Source organism: Pimephales promelas, chromosome 2 (assembly GCF_988280905.1).
Source record: "Pimephales promelas chromosome 2, fPimPro1.hap1.1, whole genome shotgun sequence".
In the NCBI taxonomy this organism is placed as follows: Eukaryota; Metazoa; Chordata; class Actinopteri; order Cypriniformes; family Leuciscidae; genus Pimephales; species Pimephales promelas.
Genome location: NC_142770.1, coordinates 34,755,304 through 34,782,225, shown reverse-complemented (window position 1 = coordinate 34,782,225; position 26,922 = coordinate 34,755,304). Strand labels below are relative to the sequence as shown.

The 26,922-nt window shown below is 38.7% G+C and overlaps 2 protein-coding genes and 1 long non-coding RNA gene across 3 annotated transcripts in view; all 3 read left to right on the top strand.

Moving 5' to 3' along the window:
• The window catches only part of LOC148997257 (uncharacterized), a 449,839-nt gene extending 426,339 nt beyond the window's left edge, over positions 1-23,500 (top strand). Inside the window, exon 2 of the long non-coding RNA XR_016147117.1 lies at positions 22,788-23,500. This is a non-coding gene — a long non-coding RNA (uncharacterized LOC148997257). The remainder of the gene's footprint in view (positions 1-22,787) is intronic.
• LOC148997258 (ribonuclease inhibitor-like) lies at positions 908-8,286 on the top strand. The gene is made up of 5 exons (XM_089132950.1): positions 908-947; positions 1,009-1,204; positions 1,412-1,585; positions 6,033-6,187; positions 7,567-8,286. Exons 1-5 carry the CDS (start codon positions 908-910, stop codon positions 7,578-7,580), a joined length of 579 nt encoding a protein of 192 aa, XP_088989076.1. The 3' UTR covers positions 7,581-8,286.
• On the top strand, positions 13,871-20,144 carry LOC120483523 (uncharacterized). The gene is made up of 2 exons (XM_089122132.1): positions 13,871-19,859; positions 20,095-20,144. Exon 1 carries the CDS (start codon positions 13,871-13,873, stop codon positions 19,622-19,624), a length of 5,754 nt encoding a protein of 1,917 aa, XP_088978258.1. The 3' UTR covers positions 19,625-19,859; positions 20,095-20,144.
• Positions 23,501-26,922: the final 3,422 nt, after the last annotated feature.

Here is a 26,922-nt window from a genome sequence, read left to right as displayed (position 1 = left end):
AGACACGAAACGAGCGGTTTGTGTGAGAAAACGAACAGTATTTATATAGTTTTTACCTCGTGTAATCCAAGTGATCTGAATCAGTTGTGCAATGTCCAACTGAACCGAACTGAATCAGTTCAATGTTACGCCGGAAGTGATCGCTTGCGTGTGACGTCACTCAATATTTACACGGGGATTTCGGAAGTTTTACCTTTTACTAAACATACAAAGTATTTAGATATACCGAAATCGTCCTCCATTGCGGTTTCCCATATATCTAAATATGTTTAGTGAAAGTTAAAACTTCCGAAATCTCTGTATAAACAAAGAGTGACGTAGGCGCACAAGTGATCACTTCCAGCGCATGAGCAGACCGAAGCGCCCTTGCCGTCAGATCATTTTGTCATGACTAATATTTAAAAGAGTTAAAAACGATATAAATCCTGTTCGTTTTCTCACACAAACCGCTCGTTTCGTGTCTTAGGCCATCAATGTGTACTTACATTTACGAGTCATTAAATCATGTTTAATTTGGACTTCTCTGTGCTGCTTTTTGGTGGACCCCCTTAGCCTCCAGTGAATGTCTGATAGACAGCAACGGTTTGACTGAAAAATGTCAAAATTGAAAATACTGTGGAAACAAAGACACCTACATCTTGGATGCCCTTGAGGTAAGATAAAACATATCAAAAATTAATTTCAAAGTGAACTATCCCTAACATGTAAATAATCTTAGTACTCTGCTATATATTACAATTTTTTCTAAATGCCTCATTTTCATCCACATAAATCAAATATTTCATCTAACCTGACTAAGATCTATTGTGTTAAATTTGAAGAATGTACTGATTGTGTAAATGCTGAAAAGAAATCTCCTGCTGTGATAAAGAATAAAGAAAAGAGACATAAAAGAAATAGAAGAAAAATGAAAGAGGAGAATCAACATCTTCCAGCACACAGAACTAGTGTGACAGCCTTAAAAACAGAGTATGGGGAATAAACTAAGTGCCTGATGAAGCATTTCAGTCTTTTCTCTTTCTGTCTTCAGTCTGTGGAGATGCAGTATTACAGAGGAACAGAGTCTCATCCTGACTTCAGCTCTGAAATCAAACCCGTCACACCTGAGAGATCTGATCCTGAGCTGGAATAAACTAGGAGACTCAGGAGTGAAGAACCTCAGTGATCTACTGATGAACCCACAGTGCAAACTGAAGACACTACAGTTAGTGTCATTATACTGTACAGCAGTTACTGTGATATTACAGTTTACAGTTTATTTTAAGACAACAGGACTCAAGTAATAGTGTTTATAGCTCGGCACCTTCTGTTACTCTTTATTTTAAATGTCTTTTAACTAGTAAACTTAAGTAAAACTTATTAAACTAAGTGCCTGATGAAGCATTTCAGTTTTTTCTCTTCCTGTCTTCAGTCTGGATAGTTGCAGTATTACAGAGAAACAGAGTCTCATCCTGACTTCAGCTCTGAAATCAAACCCATCACACCTGAGACATCTGAACCTGAGTGTGAATAAACTAGGAGACTCAGGAGTGAATCACTTATGTGACGTACTAAAGGATTCACACTGTAAACTGGAGAGATTGAGGTCAGTAACATTCACACACATCAGTGGTTCTCAAACTTCTCTTATGGACATAAACCACATTTTGGATTTTATATTTTGTTTAATATTAATATTCCTGTAGTTCAGAATCACGTTTATGAGACCCACATCAGTTATTCGACTCTTTCCTTTTGCAGATATGTGGAATCTAATAACACACACACACACACACACACACACACACACACACACACACACACACACACACACACACACACACTACAATAGTAACATTTCAAATTTTGAAAGCCAAATAAATAAATGTATACATCTGTAGCAATTTCGTCTATTTCTAAACTCTTCCCATCTGTTTAGAAGTGCTCGAAGTGCTCTGTCTAGTTTAAAGATCAACAGGTGCTCAAACCCCATACTAAAAGAATCAACATTTTTAAAGCTACACTATGCGTTTTATTATTAATTTACAAAATAACCCTTATACACTTTGATAAACCTGTAATATTGAACTGTATGTTAGAGCTGTTTGTGTGGATTTCATTGGACATTACCTGCATCATACACACTTACACAGAGAAAAGTAACTCCAGTAGTGAGTTTTAAAGGGAACCCCGACTAGTGAGGCATGTTGGCCTTATAAGATTAACGTGGGCGTCAGATATAAAAAGGTGATATAAAAACACTCCAAATGTTTTTGATTTTATAAAAAAAAGTAGAAAATCCATTCACTGGTAGGCCGCCATAGTTATTTACGTCTCACTGCATTCTGGGTAGTGACGTGTAATGGTTGCAGTCGGTTGAGCCTAGCCGCTGTAGCTGCTTCGTTTATTGTTTTTTCCAACCGGCTAGCTAGATGAGTTAGTTAACTGAATGAATTGAGAATATCATCACCTGAAAATCCGGTAACATCAGCCATTTTCATTCAACCAGCTGATTTCTGTAAATAAATGTAATCTTAAATGTATATTGCTGTCAACTTTAGCCGTTTAGTCGACTAATCAGTCTTGGTCGACTGACATTCTTATTGTTGCATTATTTTTTTTTTACTTATAGAAAGAAATTTTCAATGATTTACTCCTTTATAAGCAGGTATATATTACTGTATTCTAAATATAATTAGCCTATGTTTTATCCCCAACTTTAAATACTTTAATTTAAGCTATTTTGTAACAGCGCCACAGTTTAGCGCACACACATAAACACTCGGTCTCAGGGACGTGCACAGGGGGGTTGCTCAGGTTGCCCGGGCAACTGCCCATATGCCCTTCTCGACTCAGGTTGCCCTTCCGAGGAAAAAAAAATCGTACAATGGATGTAGAATTTCACGTAGGCCTAGACAAAAAAAAAAAAAAAAACAACATAAAAATCGCAAAGCCTCATTCACTTCCAAAAAAAAAAAAAAGTGAAAGTCAAACTGTTTCCACGAGACCATAGACTGCACGCGACCGGTGCGTATGGTAAGGCACCGCAAATTACTCAGGCCTCCATCTCGTGTCGCGCGCTAATTAATGTGTACGAAGTCCATGACAAAATGAAGCGAAACTATCGTTCTCGTCACGAAAAGAGGAAGAAGAAAAACATGAGAGTGAATTGCGGGAACAGCAGTCAGGTAAATGTGTTCTCTCATCTCTAGTGTCAGCAAAGTTTGATGGTTTGTCTGGGCAGGCAGTGCATCTCTTGCATCACTTTTTGCCTGACAAAAGTGAGAGTAAAATACCATTATTTATTACGTTTTGTTTTTGATAAACGACAAAGTGCAACAACAGTCTTTGTTTACTGCAGCTCGGAAAACATAACCGCGTCGCGTGTGTTGCGTTCATATGCGCGTGCACGAAATGAAACTCGCATTTGCAAGCAGAAATATGGAGACCAGAGAAATACTGTACAATATGGCACTCCCAATCAAAGTACACATTATAAAGACACTGATTATCTAGTCTCAGTCAGTGTAGTTAAAAACTCTAAACAACTGTACTAATTGCAAGATATAAACCAATGTATTGGCAATTTGACATTGATTGACTATTGATTTATAGGCTATATTGAATTTAAAATGATGATTAGATGGACATTCTGGTCAATACGAATGCAAATCCCTCAGTAAATAACCATAAATCAAGATTTGCTTCAACATGCATAAAAAAAATTAAATAAAATTCATAGGCTACTGATTCCGAAAATACCCTGGCTAGAGAGAACCAAATTTAATCCCAAAAGCCAAAGTTCAGGGTTGTAATTTATTATTTTCTTCTTGTTTATGTTTATGTTAATATTCACTTGTTATCTTAACATTCTATAAAAATGCTTTATTCAGTAAACATTGTTTGTTTGAACCTCATTCTATTCTATACTGTTGTACTTATTCTTTGACTGTTTTGTTTAAAGGAGGGAGGATTGTATTGGGCGGTATTGAGTGGCAATGGCAAATGGTTTACATGGCTCACGGCATCACAGATCAGGTAGAGGGCCCCTTAGAATTTTGCTTAGGGCCCCAGGGGGAGGTCAGGATTGGCAAAAAAGAATTGTATTTTTTCCCGAAATCTAAGCGTTTTTTATTTTTTCGAGTTTTTTCCATTCAATCCAGATTATTTCTTTTCAAATAAATAAAAAAATAAATAATAATTTAAAAAACAATAAACAACAATATGAGGAACTCTTTTGCTCATTTGTCTCATCTCTGACATTTTGCAATCTTTATAAATAATTATAAGACCATAAGATGAGGCATTGCGTTTGGACAATAAACACGGCCAGATAAGGCAATTTGGAAGGGGACAAATTCAACTGAATATATTCCTTCATATAGCCCGTGAGGGGGGAGGGGGGGGGGGTGCCCTTTTTTTCAGGTCAGAGCAACTGCCCCTCAAAATTCCTGTGCACGTCCCTGCTCGGTCTGCACCTGAGGCTGTCTGCGCTGCTGCTGCGCGCTAAGTAAGCGATATAGTTTAGCTGTATTCATTCAGTTAGAACGCTACTTGTTTTGGTTTTTAGGTTTTTATACACTGTATGTTTTTATCTCGATGCGGCGTGGACGCACTTGGAAAAAAAGAGCACGTCATCTTTATCATGCTGACTCAATAGATTGTGTTTTCTTGATATGTTTTTGTTTTTATTTGTACACTTTACGCAATCGAAAATAGCCTAAATAATATAACAAAACAAAAATAAACCTATATGCGGTCCTACAATACAGCTAATTATTATTAGGATTGTTTTTAGGGCTTTTGTTTTTGTGTGCGTTTGATTTAAAACTAGCCCTAATTGCTGCGCAGGGTGGACTCAGTAAATACATAATAACGATTTGAGACAAATAATTTAAATTAATTATAAAACTATGTAACCTAATGGTGCTCTGTGGCGCGGCAGGATTTTGAACAAGGTCCGAGAGCAGCTATTTCTATGCGTTCAACAGTGAGTGACTGCTTAGGGAAGCACACGACGGCGGTAGATGACTTATTAAATTATTTATACTGATAGTACGATCGTCTGATCTATACAGCCTACCCTGGACAGCTGCTGACAAAAAGTGCTGTAAAAGCTCTTTACAGCAAACGCTCTCGTTCTCGCTTGGCATTGGCCACTGCCGCAGACACCATCTATTTTGCCCCACTCTCGCTTATTCGACTCTCTGATAATCTTAACTTTCATGTAACTATTGAGTATGCCTGTCGTTTTCCGCATTTATTCTCTTGATTTAAGCCTACTGTGCGCTCGGGTTCAAACTGAAAAGGCTGAACGGCAGACGTGTTCATCTCGCTACTGTCAAAACTGGGCCAGCAACAACCTTTACACGTCACTACCCAGAATGCATTGAGACGTCAATAACTATGGCGGCCTACCAGTGAATGGATTTTCGACTTTTTTTATTAAAATCAAAAACATTTGGAGTGTTTTTGTATCACCTTTTTATAGCCGACGTCCATGTTAATCTTATAAGGCCAACATGCCTCACTAGTCGGAGTTCCCTTTAATTTTTACCAAAAGTGTAGTGTAGTGTAGCGATAAAGAGATACTCAACCCAAAACTGAAAATGTTATCATTTACACCCTTATGCCATTTCAGCTTTATATGACTTTCTTCAGATGAAGTCCATGATTTTTAGATAAATAATCTGTCTCTATGAGTCTTTACAAGTGTACTGGACCTCAAAGATGATTCTTCAGAAAACACACAAAGCAAACACAGCGGTTATCCATTCGACCCCAGTTGATAAATTAAAGTCTTCTGAAGCAAAACGATAGGTGTTGATGAGAGAAACTTTATAAACAATAAACCATAACATCATCTATAAACCAACTGTAACCTTGTGAGGAGAATCTCTTTAACAAACACTTCAACAAAGTGTTCAATACGTTTATTCTCAGTCTCTCCTGAAAAGACGGTTTACAGTGTATTTGTGGAAAATAATTCACCTTAGTCGTGTTTTGTGATCTGGTGAAAGTAAGATGATCTTTGTCTGTTTGTCTCGTTCTAGCCTACAGTGCTGTGGCATTACAGATGTTTCTGCTTTAACTCAGTCTTTGACGAACTCAAATGCACTGCAGTTTTTAAAAGTGCTTGATCTGAGAGACAATAATATCAGAGACTCAAAGCAGCTCAGAGACGTGTTACGAGACTCAAACTGTACAGGTGAGTAAACATCAGTGATGATAAAGATACTTTCATTATCTCTGACAGTCTTTCAACATTTGTGCAAGGAAAATATCATTAAGTTTTATTGAAACAATGTGGGCAAAATTTAAATAGATTGGAAACCAATAAAGCACAAGCCCACCCCACAGCTAATTCAACATCATTGGCCAATCACAGTCTCCTGCCAAGAAAGATCAGACTTCAGAAAAAAAACTAATACTCTCTACCATGATGTGCTACATAACTTCTAGTAAGGTAAAAACAAAGACTAAAAATGCTGCATTATGCAGACCAGACAAGTAGTTGGCGATATCACTTCGTAAAGAAAGAGTGTGCGCCATGCAAACACACATTCATATGCACATACCTAGACTTAACATGATATATTCATGTGTACGGCTTCACCGTTTTCATGGTTTTGAAGTTTACACAGAGATAATGATATCTTTTTCAAAAACTTTGCGTTCTCAGGTTCTTGTGTCATGGAGATGAATGACAAGAATTTATTCAAAGTTTTCTGTTGAAACTGTGTTGTGTAAATGGCCCTATAAATTATTTTTACAATGGAAATGAATCACCCCTGAACTTACTTAAACTGGACAATGGCTTTCGTCTAGAGCTGCTTGTTTAAATGTTGTTTTAATTTCCTATTATGACTGTAAAGCTGCTTTGTAAAATCTCTATTGTAAAAAGCACTGTATAAATGAAGGTGACTTGGCTTGACCAATGAAATCTCTTGAATCAGCTGGGGGGCGGGGCTTGTACTTTAGTGATTTCTGGAGGAAAAACTAAAGAATAAACAACTTTATTGAACAAGCTTTATGAATTGCATTAGTAGAAAATCATTAGAATTTGTTATAACAAAATTAGACTGATAGTTGTACAGAGATTGTAGAACGCAGGAATAATCAGAGCAGATTCCAGCTTCAGCTCACAGCCGTCCAGCCTCACATGATCAATGTCTCCGTCTCTTGTGTGTTTTTACTTTGACAAGCATCACATCACATTGCTTTAGGCTTTCTTTACTTTACAAACTCTAAGAAATGTGTGAGGATCTGATGTCTGTACAACTTCATCTAAAATTTACATTCTATATTCAAACATAAACTGACATCATCAGTTTTATATCTTTAAAATGAATAGGGATTTTGGTGAGATTTGGCGAGACCATTTAAAACCTAAATCTTATGAATTCAAAGTGATAATACAGAAATGCATGTATTTAATGGCAAATTTAAACTGCTTTAAAGTTTATCATACTAGCTCTTATGTAATGTAAACAGCATTATTAGAAATATACATGTACACTTAAGTGATATTGAATGATTATTGTTGGTGTAGTACTCTTACAAATGATTATTTTATTTTATTTACAGGTGAAATGGATTGAGAAGATCTTAGTCAGAGCTGAGATGAAGCAAGAATAAAGAAGTCTTTAGTATAAGGGCTCAATCATGATGATATTGGAATTTAACTCATCTATATTGAAGCAATCAAAATATTACTAATCACTGTCATTGCCAAATTTGCCACTCCAACGTTTCAAGTGATATGACATTGTTGTGTGCTACACGATTTCTTTAAGTCCCAAAACAAATATTTAGTCTGGTTACACTTTAGGACTGTGATATTAATCAAATTTTATTTTTGATTCTGGCTTCCAAGGATTATAAAAAGAAGATATTTGAGGTAAAACTTTAACTATCCACGTTCCATCTAGAGCAGCTTCCTTTCCTTCCTTCCTAAAACACAAACTTCACGTCAGAATCAGCTCAATCTGTGATAGTTGAAACTAATACCGGCGAGAGATGCTGTTTTCAACTTCAAGGTGGCTCTTGTGTGTGTGTGTGTGTGTGTGTGTGTGTGTGTGTGTGTGTGTGTGTGCGTGTGTGTGTGTGTGTGCCTCCCGAAACGGCCCGCAAAAGACAAGCAAATTATACATTAAGCTTTGTGTAAGTCTAAACCATCAAATAGATGATGTTAGTGTATATTATTAGTATGTAATTATTTTAAAAAACTTACATTTATATTTTGTATAGCTGATTCATTTAAGAACAAAAAATCTTGTTTTGTTAATAAAAAAAGATTGTATTGCACCTGTGTCTTCCTTGTGTTGATAATGCGCTCTACAAGTTATCCAGTATCTCATTTATTCTGAAATCCTCCTTGATTGAACTTAGAGGTTCAGTAAATGCAAGTATATTTAAGGTGGAATTCCTTGAGGTAAGTTATAACTGTTCATTTATTGTGCTTAACTACAATCTCTCAGTTCTCACTAAACACGTTTATGAAGGTTATGAGGCAAATATTCACCTCATGTTTTCGGGACAGCTGGTGGTCAAACTGAGATCAGTCTTCAGACGGAAGTTACTACTGTAAGTCTCAGTTTAAATGGAAAGTTGGTTGTTATACTAAATGATAGTAATAACAAAATGAAAATAGATTGGGAGCCGCTTAGTTCTTTTAACGCGCCGGCCCTGCTTTTTGGTGAGCAAGATTGTCAGATTGCAAGTTAAACTTTAAATATAGCTGCAAGGAGCAATTACCGGGGCCAAGCACAATCAGACGACAAAACATGCCAACATGTGTCAGACCAACTGCAGCAAATAGCAATTGAAGACATTTAAAGATGAATTTAGGCAAAATGGCTGAAAAATCACATACAATTAACTAAAAATGTGATTAAATGGATTATCACTTTCAACCAATAGGTGGCGTAGTTACAAAATCAACCTTTTACAACCTTCAGACCAGTCACATTAAAATACGCAGATTTATTCAAAAGTTATAAGCATTATTAGAAATTTTGTTATAACTTTGACCAAAAGGTGGCGCTGTCTTGATCTTCTGAGTACCTTCAGGGGATGGTGCTGATGGCACAAACTGAGTTTCGTAATGTTACACCAATGCATTCGTTAAGTATAGCATGTTATGTTATAGCGCAAAATAAGTCAACTACAGCCAGAGTTAAAGGCATTTGAAAATTTTATTTTACCACTAGATGGCACTGTTTCGAAACTTCTCAGGCTCCTTCAGGACATCGTACTGATGACCCATACTGAGTTTCGTAACAATTCGTTCATGGGTTCAAAAATACAGCATTTTATCACATAATTCAAAATGTCCGATCTGGGAAAATTGGATATCAGTCGATTCGGCATGACGCCCTGAATCTAACAAGAACATGTTTATGATTTTTGAAAAAACTATTTAGAAGTTATAAGCAAAAATAGCCATTTTTCATATCTCCGGACCAGTAGGTGGCGCAGCACCGAAATGCAGCATGTAGCCTCAGGTCATGCTTATGATGACATGTACTAAGTTTGTTCTAAATAAGTAAAAGCATTGCGGAGATACAGCCTTATGTCTGTTTTTGCAAGCGTTACGTAAAATTTATTTGCGCAGTATTCGAGAACGACATGCAGCGTTTTTTATGAATTCGATAATCTTTGGTTGGCACGGCCTGGAGATGATCTGGTTCAAGTTATTAGCAAAATATGAGTGAAATTTTGGACAGTTGGTGGTGCTAGAGGGATTGAGTTGGAGACTCCAAATATGAAGACTTTTCAGACAGTCCTCTATCAGTGTACCAAACTTTATAACTTTCCCGCAATCGGTTCTATGGGCTGCCATAGACACCCAGTCGGAAGAAGAAACGGAAGAATAATACAATAGGTGCCTCCACACCATCGGTGCTTGGCCCCTAATTACAGTTATTTGGGGATTTTATTTGTCTGATTTTGTATGTGAACAAACGTTTAAAGAACACATTTAAAGAGGGGCTTATGTCAGTGATATTAATAAACGGGTTTCAGCCTGGTTAGCTGGAGAAGATGCCTACATGTTACACACAACAGCTCCTATCCACAAGTTTCCTACGCCCCATGAGGCCTTGCGTCAAAAGTGGGCGCGACTTCCGGTTGGAAGTAAACAAAGCGCGATTTGACACGCTTGACACTCGTTCATTCAACAGTTGACAGTCATTCAAGTTATAGTGATCCAAACTAGTTAACGATGTGGGAACACAACCTCAACGAAATTCAAAAGGGTGAAATAACAGTACCTTTACCATCCGCAGTAGTTGGCTGGGAGTATTATAATAACATTATTAATAATCAATACTCATCAAGGCATGGTGACAGACAGTTGTGCGAGCTGACAAACAATTAAAATAAAAAATACACACTTAGTCATTGTGCTTTGGAGTTTATTCAAAATTATAAATGAATGTGCTGCTTGAATACATTAACTGGCACATTTGGTATTCTGTCAACACAGGCTTTGATCCTGAGTTTAGCTGTAACATCAGTAGAGAACAGCCAAACACATGCTGATAGAGTTTATAAAACATTAAGAATTTAAACAAATGTACACAGGAAGATTCGTCGTCTTTTGGGAGGTGATGGAAACTACAGTCGTTGGCAGGATCACTCTGATTTCGTTTTCAGCTTATGTTCAAAACAGTCACGTTTAAGCCACTAAATTAGTTTAGTCCGGCTATACCAACCGCGAACAGCACATGTTGTCCCTGAGCTCCGTAACGACATCTCTCATAAAGATTTGCGTCTTTAAATAGTAAAATAATTATCCGAAAAACAGCTAGCCTCTTCGCTAACTAACACACAAAATACCATTGGAATGCTACTTCCGCCACCTCACCGGAAGTTTCACCCACTTTATTTTTTACAGGAGCGCCCCTCGGAAACTTGTGGATAAAATACAAACACAATAGAGTTGTTGTGTACGGGGTTGATGCGCAGTTCCAGGCTGATCTTGTTGACATGATGGCCTAGTCCAAGGATAATGATGGTAATAAATATTTGCTGACGTGTATAGACGTATTTAGCAAGTATGCTTGGGCTTGTGTGTTGGAGAATAAGAGGGGTCTTGAGGTTACTAAAGCGTTTGAGTCTATTCTTGAAGAGGGGCGTCTTCCACAGAAATTACAGACGGATCAGGGAAAGGAATTTTTTAACAAGCATTTTCAAGATTAAATTAAATTTATCATTTCGCTACCGCTACTGATTTGATTTGAAAGCCAGCATCGTGGAATATTAAAAAGTTGTTTTGTGGAGAATACAAGAATACATCATCAGTTTTTATCAAAGTATTAAAATGAGACCGGTGGATGTCGACAGTGTAACGGTCACCAGCTGGAGTGCCCTTTTGAGCCAGCAGAGGGCACTCCAGATAAGACTATTATCACTCACAAACTACAGTTCCCAGAACTCACTGCCCGGACTCATCATCACTGATCACATTCACCTGTACCTCATTCACTGATTGCATTCACCTGTGTCTCATCCTGTTAGTCTGTCTATATATACCTTGTGTTCACATTTACTGTTGGCGAAGTCTTGTTTTTACTGTTGGTTGCAATTCTGAGCATTATCCTCCTGACTTTAATTCCTAGGTGAATGTGATCAGTGATGATGAGTCCGGGCAGTGAGTTCTGGGAACTGTAGTTTGTGAGTGATAATAGTCTTATCTGGAGTGCCCTCTGCTGGCTCAAAAGGGCACTCCAGCTGGTGACCGTTACAGACAGAGTAAATATTAATAATTCATTACATTTATATAGCGATTTTCTCGGCACTCAAAGCGCTTTACATAGAGAGGGTAATCTCCTCAACCACCACCAGTATGCAGCATCCCCTTGGATGATGCGACGGCAGCCATATTGTGCCATAAAATACAAATGAGGTTCAAGTGTTTCAAAACTTGTATGGTGATACAGACAGAGAAGCCTGCATTTAATTTCAAAGTCAGCGATGTTGTCAGGATTTCTAAAGTGAGAGGACCGTTCGCCAAAGGTTGTGAACAGAACTACATGGAAGAATTTTTTACCATAAAATGTGTATTCCAGATCAACCACCAGTCTACAGACAGTCGGTTTATGACGATGATGTCATTGAGGGTGTTTTTTTTTATGAGAAAGTGTTGCATAAAATAATTGTAAGTAAAAACAAACCTTTTAATGGTAATAAATGGTACTGGAATTCAACACATACTTTTTCCATACTTTTTCAAATTATGATCAAAACCTTTTCTAATCTTGACAAAACACATTATCAGAAAGGTCTGAGTCTCAAGGTTCCATATTTTGTAACAGAAGTGATATTTGGACAGAAATATATTAATTTGCTACAGCAGAATGCAATTAAATTCAATGGAATTTATGTCATTTTTGGTATTAAGCCTAAACAAAATCTCATGAGAACTTCAATTTTTGTGATATCAACTTCAAATTTGGATCACAACTTTGTTAGATATATGGCTTTGATTTTATAGTAATTTTATAGGAAAAAATATTTTGCAAAATATATATTTTATATAAAAGAAAAAAATATTTAGTAAAGTATATTTGATTTAATGTACATTTAAAACTTCCATAACCTTTTCATACTTTTATTTTTTTGAAGTGTTTTTACTTCAGCAATAATCTGCTGAGTGTTTTCTTTAAAACAAGACTAAACTTAGGCCTTTATTCCAAAGCACTTGAATTACAACCAAGTTTTAATAGTGCATTGTAATGTCCATTCTCAAAAAGGGGGGTGATGGTTAACCGTTATGTGCCAAATTAACCATTTGGTTGAGCATGTTTTTGAAAAATGATTAAAAATATCCTAAAGTTTTTTCATAGCACCAAGTAACATCATTTTGTAAAGTTAAGGCTCTTAAGGCTCTCACTTCTTGTTAGAAGAAGTGTTGTGACAAGTGCTGTTGATTGACGCTGTGAAATCTAGTGGATTTTTTGGCATAATACACCTCAACCAGATGATAGAGATGGCTCAATCAGTTTTAGTGCTTAGCTTTTTGTGTTCAAAATGTTCAAAGGTTTATATAATGAGCGGGTACATGTATCAGTTGTCCAAATCGTGCTTTGTCTTATCCTGAATCACTGTGGTACACCTATAATTTATATTCGGACTATTTTATACTGGTTCTGGTCTTACCGCTGCGGAGTAGCACAGGACCTGCGTGACTCGTCATTCATGTTTGGTTCAATCTTAAATTATACTCTAACTTAACGTTACCTTTGGCTCGTGGAGAGAATAATATTCGTTTGAACTTTTTTCATTTCACGTGAACACACACCAGAATTCTTGCAGAGTCGATTTATCTATTTCGCTGACACAAATCTTTAAATGTTTATGGGTAAAATGACATCAGTGTAATTCACACAGTTCACCACAGGAGGGCGTCAAGATAAAAACAAATGTTCGTCTTAACCCTAAAATCGTATTCTGGACAAATGTGGGCAAAATAGTTTTGATTTATTTTTTTAAAATACTTCCCTTGATCTGAGAGGTACAAGACTTGGCTGCTTTTCCTAAGTTTGCCTCCTGAACACACACAATATATATATATTGTGTTGTCCTTTAAGGAATTTAGAGTCATGTGATGATGCCATTTCCTATTAAGTCACTTCCTGTTTGTCCTTCCTGGTACTGCAAGGAAACAAGGAGACAGACATGGTGTGCTCTTGGTGTTGAATCCACTTGCATCCACCTTAAAGCATCATAGAGGCAATGCTTTTTCACCTACATGTAAATGAGGAAGTGTGACAGTAAATGATCAACCTTACTACGACTCTGTCTTCATTTGCAACGGTTTAACTTGGTGTTTAGTCAGAGTTTCAAAACCCTGCACGAGAACATTACAGTGAAAAAGCACCGTTTGATGTTCAAAGTGGTTAAGATGGCATCAAGCAGCAAGTCGTCTGTGTGCAGCGCTAGAAGCAGCAAGTCATCCGCAGCAACTGTGAGTGCAGCCCAAGCCCGGGCCAGAGCTGAAGCTGCTAAGGTGAGAGCGTCATATGCTAGTCAAGAGGCTAAACTGAAGATGGAAAAGGCTGCAAGAGAAGCTCAAAATCAGCTGGAAACAGTAAGAATAGACACAGAGTTGGATGTGTTAACATTACATCGAGAAGCTGATGTGGCTGCAGCGGAAGCACAAGTGCTGGAAGATGCAGAACTGCTAACACATGCTGCAGTTGAAAGAGGAGGTTCTGAAACAGAGAAAGTTAAAATTGAGCGTATCAGTGAATATGTCAATTCTCAAATCAACTTTCAAAGTAATTTTCCCTCTCCTCTCTTACATGTCGCTCCTCCATCCCATGCTGACTTGCATAGTAGTTTCATAACATGGAGCCCGCCTGCGGAATATGTTTCACCTACACAGTCTATTAAAAGCAAGCCAAAGTCTGAGAAAGCTGATAGCAACTTACCAGCAGTAAACTTACCGGATCTGTCTACTGGTGTGAAGAAGTCAGAAGTCAGAAACACAGCCTCCATCATGAACGCACATGCTAAGTCATATGTTCCTCGATATATTGCTCCAGCTGGCACGCCACCTCATGCAGAGCCTTTGGCACAGTATTTAGCAAGACGGGACCTTGTTAATTCAGGATTGTACCAATTTGATGATAAGCCAGAGAATTACCTGTCATGGTATTCCTCATTCAGCAGTGCAGCTCGTGAAGTTCACCTCACAGCAACTCAAGAATTGGACCTCATGACTAAATGGTTAGGAAAGGAATCTGGCCAACTGGTGAAACGCATCCGCTCTGTGCATGTCAGTAATCCCAATCTTGCTTTATATAAAGCGTGGGATAGACTAGGTGAGTGCTATGCTGCGCCAGAAGTCATTGAAAAGTCATTGTTTCAGCGGTTGGACAGTTTTCCAAAGATTTCTGCTAAAGATCACATCAAATTACGTGAACTTGGAGACTTGTTAATGGAAATCCAAGGTGCCAAAGAAGATGGTTATCTAACAGGTTTGTCATACCTCGACACCTCACGTGGAATTGCTCCTATTGTTGAGAAACTTCCATATGGGCTTCAGGACAAGTGGGTGACTTCTGGGTCATGGTACAAAGAAAACAATCATGGTCACTTCCCTCCCTTTGAGTTTTTCTGTAACTTTCTGTGTTCTGAGGCAAAGAAGCGAAACGACCCAAGCTTTATGTACCAAAGCAGTGCTACAACACCCATGAAACCAGACAGATCCATTGTGAAGAGTTTCCATTCTAACAAACTCATATCAGTGCACAAAACAGATTTGTGTGCAGTCAATGACGATCCAAACAAAATCTGTCCATTGCACAATAAACCGCACCCTCTGAAAAAATGCAGAACATTCAGAAACAAACTCCTTAATGAGAGAAAAGCCTTCCTTAAGGAAAAAGGAATTTGTTTCAAATGCTGTTCTTCAATCTTTCACCTCGCTAAAGAGTGCAAGTCTTCCGTGAAGTGCACTGAATGCGGCAGCATATATCATGATGCGGCCATGCACCCTGGTTCAACACTTCAAGCAGTCAAGGCTCCTTCACCATCACCAGAGGACGGCGGGGAGGGAGAAGATGATTTTAACACAGCTGTAGTTTGCACAAGCTGTACAGAAGTTTGCAGTCCAGGTCAGTGGAGCCGCTCATGTTCAAAAATCTGCCTTGTGAAGATATACCCCAAGGGTTCCAAGGACATGGCCATCAAAGCCTATGTAATTTTGGACGATCAGAGCAATCGTTCATTAGCCAGACCAGAGTTCTTCGAGCTGTTTGATGTGGAGAGCAAGCCATTCTCATATCATCTCAGGACTTGCTCTGGTACCCAAGAAACATCTGGCAAGAAAGCAGAAGGATTTCAGATTGAGTCACTGGATGGAAAAGTTCTCATCTCTCTTCCACCACTCATTGAGTGTCATGAGATTGTAAATAATCGGTCTGAAATTCCAACGCCGTGTGCAGTTCTACACCAGCCTCATCTCCGACACATTGCTAAGGATATCCCAGAGCTGGATCCAGGAGCAGAAATACTGCTGCTACTTGGAAGAGATGTCATCAGGGCACACAAGGTCAGGCAGCAGGTCAATGGACCAAATAACGCCCCCTTTGCCCAACGACTAGACCTGGGCTGGGTAGTAATAGGAGATGTGTGTCTGGGTAATGTACATAAGCCAATGGTCAACACATTCAAGACCAATGTGCTAGAAAATGGTCGCCATTCAATCTTTCTACCCTGCAAAAGCTTCATGCAAGTCAAGGAGATGCAGCCAAGCTGTAACATGTCTGCCAGGGTAACTGAAAAGACGTTGGCACAGACAGTGTTTAACAGAACTGAGCATGACTATAAACTTGCTCCATCAGTGGAAGACACGGCTTTCCTGAAAATAATGGACACAAACGTCTACAGAAACGAGGCAAACAGTTGGGTAGCTCCTCTGCCGTTTAGAGAACCACGACAGCCCTTGCCAAACAATAAAAAGCAAGCAGTGAACCGATTTACAATCCTGCAACGTACTCTTAAGAGGAAACCTGAGATGCAACAACAGTATGTGGAATTTATGAAAAAGATCTTTGCTAATGGACATGCTGAGCTAGCACCGCCACTGAGAGAAGATGAAGGATGTTGGTATCTTCCAACATTTGGGGTCTATCATCCACAAAAACCCAATCAGATCAGGGTGGTCTTTGATTCCAGTGCTCAATGCTCAGGTGTTTCTCTCAATAACGTGCTCCTTACAGGCCCAGACCTCAACAACTCCCTTGTAGGCGTTCTGCTACGCTTTCGTAAAGAGAAGATTGCAATCCTAGCGGACATTCAGCAGATGTTCTACTCTTTCTTAGTGTGTGAAGACCACCGCAACTTCCTTCGTTTTCTATGGCATAAGGACAATGATGTCAACAAGGAAATAGTTGAATATCGAATGAAGGTCCACGTCTTTGGCAATGGGCCATCGCCTGCTGTGGCAATTTACGGACTTCGAAGAGCTATCAGAGAAGGCGCAGAGAAGTATGGTGTGGATACTGTCAGGTTTGTGGAAAGACATTTCTATGTTGATGATGGCTTGATATCCTTACCATCTGAAGCTGAGGCAATTGATTTGCTCCAACGAACACAGGCCTCACTAGCTGAGTCAAACATCCGTTTACACAAGTTCGCTTTGAACGCTCAGATAGTCATGGAAGCTTTCCCACCCGAAGATTGTGTTCCAGTAATTAAGGACCTAGATCTGAGTGGAGAGACTTACCCCACACAACGGAGCTTAGGTCTGCTGTGGGAGATCATGAATGACACCTTCACTTACTCTGCATCGACCATTAACAAACCATTCACTCGTCGTGGAGTCCTCTCCACGGTCAACAGTATTTTCGATCCTTTGGGTTTACTGGCACCTGTCACAATCCAAGGAAGAGCCCTTCTCAGAGAACTTACCTCTGAATTGTCAGACTGGGACACAACTCTCCCAGAAGAGAAGCTAAGCAGATGGGAAGCCTGGAGAGATTCACTCCAAGATTTAAAACAGCTTCATGTTTGCCGTATGTATACAACAACCTCACTCACTGAAGCAGTGCACACAGAATTGTGTGTATTCTCGGATGCATCGACCATGGCTATAGGTGCTGTGGCGTATCTGAAAGCACTTCAGAAGGATGGAAAAGTTGAAGTAGGATTAGTTATGGGCAAGGCAAAACTAGCACCTCTGTCTGAACCTACCATCCCAAGGCTAGAGCTGTGCGCTGCTGTCTTAGCAGTAGAGATGGCAGATCTCATTAAAGATGAGCTGGATCTAAAGTTGGATGACATAAAGTTCTTCACCGATAGCAAAGTGGTGCTCGGCTACATTTATAACGAGTCAAAACGATTCTATGTGTATGTTCACAATAGAGTCCAACGTATCCATCAGTCCTCAAGACCTGAGCAGTGGCATTATGTACATACAGAAGAAAATCCTGCTGATCATGCATCAAGATCCTTACCTGCATCTGGCCTGGTGCAGACTTCCTGGTTTACCGGTCCTTCCTTCCTGTATCAGCCACATGCAGAGAAAATAAAAACAAGTGAGACATTTCAGCTAATTGAACCTGAAAAAGATTCAGAAATCCGACCGCAAGTACAAAGCTGTGCTACTAACCTGGAAGAGCCAGAGCTCACCTCTGACCGATTCCAACGATTCTCAACCTTTACATCTTTGGTAAGAGGAGTAGCATTTCTAGTTCACATGGCAAAATCTTGCAAACACACAAACCAAAACAGAAAATGCAAAGGTTGGCACAGATGTGACTTACCTCATACTCCGGATGAAATGGACCAAGCAAGGAATGTTATCCTTCAAGCAACACAAAAATCAGCGTTTTCAAAAGAACTGTCAGCCCTCCAAGCTAACCAGGCAGTATCCAAAAGTAGCCGCTTACGGAAGCTCAGTCCGATCATGGAGGACAATTTAATTTGTGTTGGTGGACGTCTAAAGCACTCTCAGGTTCCAGCTGTTGAAAAGAACCCAATAATTCTGCCCAAACATAGCCATATTTCGCTACTGCTCACTCGACATCATCATGAGCAAGTGAAACATCAAGGCCGTCATTTGACGGAAGGAGCGATCAGGGCAGCAGGACTGTGGATCTTGGGAGGCAAAGCTCTAATAAATTCAGTACTCCACAAATGCATAATCTGTCGCAAGCTACGTGGAAAGCTAGAAGAGCAACGCATGGCGGACTTACCATCTGAACGCCTCAAGACCTGCCCTCCCTTTACATATGTGGGACTTGATGTATTTGGACCCTGGTGCGTAACAACCAGACGAACCAGAGGAGGACAGGCGGAGAGCAAACGATGGGCGATCATGTTCTGCTGTATGAGTTTGAGAGCTGTACATGTTGAGGTTATTGAGTCTATGGACACGTCAAGCTGCATAAATGCTCTCAGGCGATTCTTCGCACTCAGAGGCCCTGCGAAACAGCTTCGTTCCGACTGCGGTAGTAATTTCATTGGGGCATGCAAGGAGCTTGGAATGGACAAAAAGGTGCAGAGGTACCTCAGTGAGCAAGGATGCAGCTGGGAATTCAATCCACCACACAGTTCTCACATGGGAGGCTCGTGGGAACGTATGATTGGTATTGCCAGGAGAATCTTAGATTCGATGTTTCTGCAGCTGAACACTCGCTTAACCCACGAAGTTCTTTGCACACTAATGGCAGAAGTTACTGCTATTATTAATGCACGACCACTCTTACCTGTGTCTGTAGACCCGGAACAACCTTTCATACTCTCACCATCAATGCTCCTTACGCAGAAGACAGGAGTTCCACCTCCTCCTGGAGACTTCTCGGACAAGGACCTGTACACAAAACAATGGAGACAAGTTCAGGCTCTTTCAAACCAGTTCTGGATCCGCTGGAGCCGTGAATACTTACCTTGCTTGCAACAGAGACAGAAGTGGACGGTACCTCGTAGAAACCTTCAAGTTGGAGATATAGTTCTGCTCAGGGATAAGCAGGTAGCCCGCAATTGCTGGCCCATGGCTAGAATCACTGCCATATTCCCTGGAAAGGATGGACATGTCAGAAAGGTTGAGGTAGTGACAAGTGATCAAAATAATATGAAAACCTTTCTAAGGCCAATTGCAGAAGTTGTTCTACTTCTAACCAAAGACTGATCTAAAGACTAAGGTTAGGCACTCTCATACTGTAAATCCATAGTGACCTCACATAGGTCAGGCGGGGAGTGTGTTGTCCTTTAAGGAATTTAGAGTCATGTGATGATGCCATTTCCTATTAAGTCACTTCCTGTTTGTCCTTCCTGGTACTGCATGGAAACAAGGAGACAGACATGGTGTGCTCTTGGTGTTGAATCCACTTGCATCCACCTTAAAGCATCATAGAGGCAATGCTGTAAGTTTGTTTATGTGATTTTAGATATTAAAGGTCATGTATTAGTAGATATTTTGTTAAAATGATGATGTTTGAGATTGTTAAAATTATGCTGTGTACAAGTTCTCAGAGATGTTGATGGCATGTGTAGCTGCTGCTGTTACAATGAGAATTGCATTGTATATTCATTTTATTCACAATGGGATGTTACTTAAGAAATGGACACTGAATATTGCTGTATTGTTTTTTATTACAGTTTTCACCTACATGTAAATGAGGAAGTGTGACAGTAAATGATCAACCTTACTACGACTCTGTCTTCATTTGCAACGGTTTAACTTGGTGTTTAGTCAGAGTTTCAAAACCCTGCACGAGAACATTACATATATATATATATATATATATATTTGACTCAATTCTACAATGTTAAGTGGGTGGAAAAAAACCTTCTTAATCTTGTATTTGGGTCAAAAATGGGCACCCATAGAAATGAATGGGGAAAAACTGTAATTTAGAGCATTCTAAAATAAGCCAAAATAAGACACCGGGTGACAGCAAAGTCACTTCATCTTTAGGTTTTACATTTGCCAACAAATACTACATCGTGGATTAAAGTCCATATTTTGTTACATTCAACACAAAATAACATTAAAATGTTCTTGCTTCATTTTTTATTCTGTTGCGCTTATATTTTTTTCTGTTATTAAAACGTCTGAATCAACGGGGATTTATAAGAATAATTCTTAATCAAGCTAGTTTTCCTCTAGAGTTACTGCTGTAGAAAATTTTTTGCAGTGGTGTAATTAATACATTTTACCACAGGAGGGCGTTTTCAATTCAAATTTAAAAGTACGTACAATTATTATACCATAAATAAAAGGGGTCATATGTTTCATGTGGTAACGAACGATTTATTTAACACGAAATCAATGTAAAATAATGTAATGCAAAGTTTTCCTTTGACTTGAATTAACTAGAAGTAGGTAGACATTTTTAGGTAGAAATAATTAACAGGAGTGTAATTCACATGAATTCACCACAGTTCGATCAAGACATTGGACTTTTTAAAATTACATAATGTATTTGTTTATTTTAACAAATCGGTATACAATACACAGAGAATGATGATACAATCAATTTTTCATAATTTTCCCTTAGTTTATACATCCAACAATATATTTCATTTTAAAACTACATGTTTGCCAGAGGTTTTCAATTATTTATCAAAGGATTTTAATCAATGCCAATAATTTAATAAAAGGTTTTAACAGAAATGAGATAATTAACAGCAGTGTAATGCACACAATTCACCACAGGAGGACGTTTAGACGTGAAATTGATATTACAGATATAAGAATATATTTCCATTAAACAAAAGCGAACTTTTCTAGATTTTTTTTTTTTACTATGTCGCTTTAAATTAATAATTTATCAAACAATGTGAAATAAATGCAAAGTAAGTGCAGAGTTTAGTGCAGTTTTCCTCTGGCGCTCTGAATACGGTTCAGCAGTGTAATTCACACAGTTCACCACAGGAGGGCGATTAAACTCCATTTTCAACAGAATATCGCAGACAGGGGCGGCGCTAGGGGTGGGCTAAGGGGGCTGTTTTCAGTAAAGCCCCGAATGTTTTTATTTCCTTGCATTGTACACACCATCACTGAGAGAATTTAATTAATTAAATGTATATTTCTCGACTCTCGCATCACAGCGTCCGTCAACATACGCATTGTCATTCACAACCGACAAGAACCGCCCACTCAGGCTAGTGCTTCTGACTGACATGTAAACTGGCCAACCATCGATGAGAAGCTCGGCGGTCTTGTACGATCGAGCCAATGAAATTAAATATTTTGGAGTCAGGTGTTTGTTGATGTGCAAGACGTTAGTAATGAACGAGTAAAATGGATGCGGTCAAAGTTCTTCCAAAAAAAGAAAAGAAAAAGGAATTAAAACACCCCCAGCCATTACTAAAACATGATACAACAGCTTCAGCAGGTATCTGTAACTTTTAATCGTAGTATTAGATTTCTTTCTTTAGATTGTCAGATATACATTTTGATCGTCAAACACTTTGTGCAGCGGGTGGCTCAGATGACAAATACATAAATGCTTAAAAACAGCTGAAATACAACCTCTATAAAACTAGAAAAATATAGAATATTTTTTCTACAGTTTCAGCTAAAAATTGGCAAGCAACAAGTCACATTTAATTCTACAGCATGGCGTTGCCCTCAGGCAACAGAAAGTTTTCTTAAGCCCTATGTTCAGTAAATTTTTCTTTAAATGATTGCAACCAATTAGAAAGTTTGAAAAAGTATCAAAGAACAGTCCAATAAGGTTTGGGAGTCACCATCAAGCACCATTTGAAGGTGGGAAGTCCTTTTCTGGCACATGGTTACAGGAGCACATGTTGTGAGTTGAAAGCAAGATTATGTGCTTTAGTGATCTTCTTTAAAATGACATTAACTGTAAATAAAAAATATGTGTGTATGTATGAAGGTGTAGAAAAGCCTTCTGGCAGGTTTTATTATGTTTTTTTTATTTATTTTTTGCATTTTGCATTTTGCGTCCAAGTAGGGTGTGAACTAAACATCAGAGGTAACGAGAGACCATCACTAACCAAATGTGTGAATGGCACTATGAAATAATTCATGCCCACAGATCTGGCTGTAATGAAAGCAACTTGAAGTTTAAAACCCGGAAACTTGGATCTCTAATGCTGTGACGGCTGACTGCAAGAGCAATGTTTAGGTGTCGCACACTGAAGCAACAACAGCAATAATTCAGATCTGGTCAATGAAACTCGGTTTCATGGGACAGCTGGAATTAAAATTGCTATGGACATGATAATGGAGCAAGCAAACGAAAGTGTCGACCACATGTCTGAATTTGAAACTGTTGAAAACATCAAAATTAACTGGTTCTCTCTGCATTTGCTTCTGTTAGGTTTACTTCTGCAATTCCTCGGAGGACGGACGCTGGGACAACCGGACTTCATGATTGTTAGAACGTAACCTGAGATTCGGGAGATGGGTGAAAAGACAATTCAAGATGCCTTTACCTCTCACAATAGCACATCACTACATTAGATGGCCTCCCAGTTTAGAACTGGAACTAAAATTTGCAACACAATTGTTATACAGTAGAATTCCACCCATCTCCTAGACATGAACACTGACTGAACACACTCCTCTATCACAACACCCTCACTGCATCATCACCCGGAATAGATCAAATCTATCCAGACTGAACACACATCATAAGAAGATGAAAATGACATAGAGTCCAATAGTGTCACTTCACTAAAGATATATTGTGCATCTTCACACTCACAGATCCGGATAGCTTCACACATATAGGATGGGAAGCTGATCCCATGACATAGCACACGCTGTTCACACACACACACACACACACACACACACTCACTCTCTTTCTCTCACAAAAACGCTCAAACTCGCACACAGACGCACTCACACAAACACACACTCTCACACCTATTGCAAGGACTGAACAATCTCCATTCTTGAATACATTTAAGAATGTTCCAAGTCACTTCCTAGATTTGCATAAGTGGCTTGCATTGGAAGATTCCTTAACAAACACTGATTATTATATACATATTCATTTATTAAACGTCGATTGTTTTTATTACATGACTTCTTGTCAGAGAATCTATTTGATTGTTTTGAGTACACTGACCTCTTGCTGCATTTCCTTTTTAGAATTCAGACCAAAAAATATATTTAAGAATTGGATATTTAATATGAGACATCCTTACCATTCAATACTCTGAGAAAAATATGAGCACACTTGCTGAAAAGAACATGATATTTTACATTGAACATGACATGGTTTTGTTTCGTTGTATTATGAGTTTCTATGCATTTCTTCATGAGTTCAAGTACATATGTGTTTCATTCGCGAAGCGGACATTTAAGATGCTTTTCAGACGCCTCACAGAGAGCCCATTCACCCACTGAGGTCTGTCCAGACAACCGCACCGCTGGAGGTGACAGGATTGGTCAAGAAGGGACAGATTATCGTTATGGGGAAGGTGCCAGGAAAACGTGAGTGTCTTCATGAAGGAACGACACGCCAACTGGAAAAGTCAAAAGGTCCAGATTGACTCTATGAACTTTTTCTCACATCACCAGAAGAAAGCCTGTGAACGCCTCATCCACCTGCTGGACTCAAGCTACATACACCTGATGAGAACAGGTGATGTGCAGGTGAACAAAGCCCTCTGAGCGTCAACAGATGCCAATATTGCAAAGAGACAATTGTTGAATTACACCAAGGATTGCAGATTACAGATACTTGAGATACAGATACAGATAACAGATTACTTGATTTTGATTTGATTTATACCATAAAATAATCACGGCGAAGTGTGCTGATCAACACGAAGCTCGTGTGAATACCGACTGTTGTCAGAAAAGCATGTAATTCTTCTTATCTTCCGGGGGGAGTACTCTGGGTTCGGGCCCAATTTCCGAGCTGGGAGCCCTCCCCCACACGCGGACTGCACGCCAAATACGCATAACCCAGGGATGTGATTTTTCCGGATTAATCCGGAATTCCGGATTTTCTGACCTGAAAATGTGAACTACGTGAATCATGCAGATCTGTAAAAGAAGGAGAGCATATGAGGACATAACCCACAACTGGCTGACGTGCGTACAGAAAGTTCCTTTCAAAGTATCAACAAGGACGTATTTGCGTTCAGCCAGAGAATGTCTAATTGGTTCAGCTTGTTCACCTGCTCAATTTCGTATCTCAGTCGCTCTCGCGCTGGTATCGTTGTCAGTTGACAACATCACAGTTAGGTCACCAGGGCTGGGCGATATATCGATATATTTCAAATTTGCGCTATGATCCATTGCTCCAAGCAAGCTGCTGACTGCTTTTGTAGAAATATAGCAGCTAACGTTATATCGTTATCTGACACCTCCGTCTCAACAGCATTAGTGTACAACGCGACAAATACTCGCAATATTAACGCAGAGGAACGGCTACATCAGTTCAGCGAGTTCACAAAAGTTAATTTGCATGTGCTTTAAAGCCTTGCCGGTTAAACATGTCATTCACTGCTGATGCGCTGTTCTGAGCGCGAAGACCCGACGTGCACATGCACTAAAAGCTTGTCTAACAGCGCCTGTTGCTGGACTAAGTTATCTTTCGAGTATTATTTCGCTTATACTCTCAAATACACACAAGGTTTACATAAGAACATTTGGTTATGTCTAAACTCAAAGCAAACTGAGAAAATTGAGAGAAATCTGCTTGTCAAATGCTCCGTGTATATTAGACGTGTCTCGTACAGGTCTTAAAGTGACAGTATAGCCCTAATAATAAATGCAGCCGCTTGTTCTTAAAGGGATAGTTGACCCCAAAATAAAAATTCTGTCATTATTTATTCACTGTAATGTTGTTCCAAACCTGTATTAATTTATTTCTTGTGCTGAACAAAAAAGAAGATATTTTGAAGAATGTGGGTAACCAGACAGTTGCTGGTCCCCATTGACTTCCATAGGGAAAAATTTACTATGGAAATCACTGGGGTACATCAACTGTTTGGTTACCCACCTTCTTCCACATGGTGTCCGCGGGGTTTTAAAAAGCATTAAAAAGTGATAAATCAAAATTGTCAAATTTAAGGTTATTAAAAGTGTTAAATGTAGTCTGAGAGGTATTATTTTTTAAAAATTAGGTATTATTTTTTTTTCAGACTATCAGGTGTCCTATTTTGTGTTTGCGTTAGTCCGTATAAATATGGGCTTTAGCTTATCTGGGCACAATCAAAGATCTTTCATCTCTGTCTAAGTTTGATGCTGACGTCATTTTCAGTGGCTGGACGATATATAGAGGCTATATAACCCTGATATAAGTGATCACACGGATTTAGACCTACCTATATTGTATTTATATAAAGCGTTCACAGGCAAATTTGCTTTAGCCTATGTAGATCTATATATTGCTTTTATTTCCCTTTTATTGAAATCAGGCAAACATAAATGTCAGGCAACACGATTGCTGGCTGCATGTCAATATTCATGGATCACTGGATCTTTAGTAAGTTGTTTGGAGTCCAACTATATTGAGTCCAATTTAGTTTAAATTGATCAAATTGTTAGTTTTAGTCGCATTTTCGTTTAATAGCTTCCCCTATTAAATCCAGTCCCGCAGCAGATCTTTTGCCCCTCAGTCAGGTTGAGGGGGGTTGTACCGGCGGGAAAGTGATGTCAATGCATTCCCTCTATTGTTTGGTGTGTAAAAAAACATCAATGTCAACTGGATGGGAGCTAATGCACTTCGGTCGCAAATGCAATCCACTAAACATAAAAATGGAGTGCGTGCTCTAAATCTATTCATTTTTGTATGTTATAAATGTCAAAATCTGTGTAATAGAAAGTTCATTGGTTAACACTTGCAATTCAGTGTCGTGATGGTTTTAAAAAAAAATTCTGAAGGTAGTAAAAAAGGTATTAAAAAGTAGTACATTTAACTTAAGGATTACTGTACTGAATGTACTTTTATTGAGTATTTTGGGTGTAATACATTATGTTTACTGTCTGATGTAGTGGAAAGTAAAAGTTGTATGAACATGCCCTCTGACCTTCCCTATTTTACTTTGTTAACAGACACTGTTCTTCTGGAGTTTCCGAACACAACTCCATCTGAAGTGCGAGCGATCATAAGGCACAAGTGCAACAATGAGCAATTTAGCAAGAAAAATTGAAGTTTGCTTGCTGTTTCACAATGTTTAATTTTTTATTATTTATTATTTTATTTATTATTATTTTATTATTTATTAAATTATTATTTAATGTTTAATTTATTATTATTTATTATTTTTCTGCTTTCTTTTTTTTAACATGGTGCATTTTGTTCTGTTTTTCAATGCTAACCATGTGAGGCTTTAATAAACACAGTTTGAGTTCATTATGTGCATCTGTGTGGTATTGTTATTTATTGTAATGACCCTGACAAGTGCATTCAGCTTTGGGGAAGAAAGTATATTTTTAGTCAAAGACAATATATTTATGGTATATTTCTTGTTTGTTTGGAATACACTCTT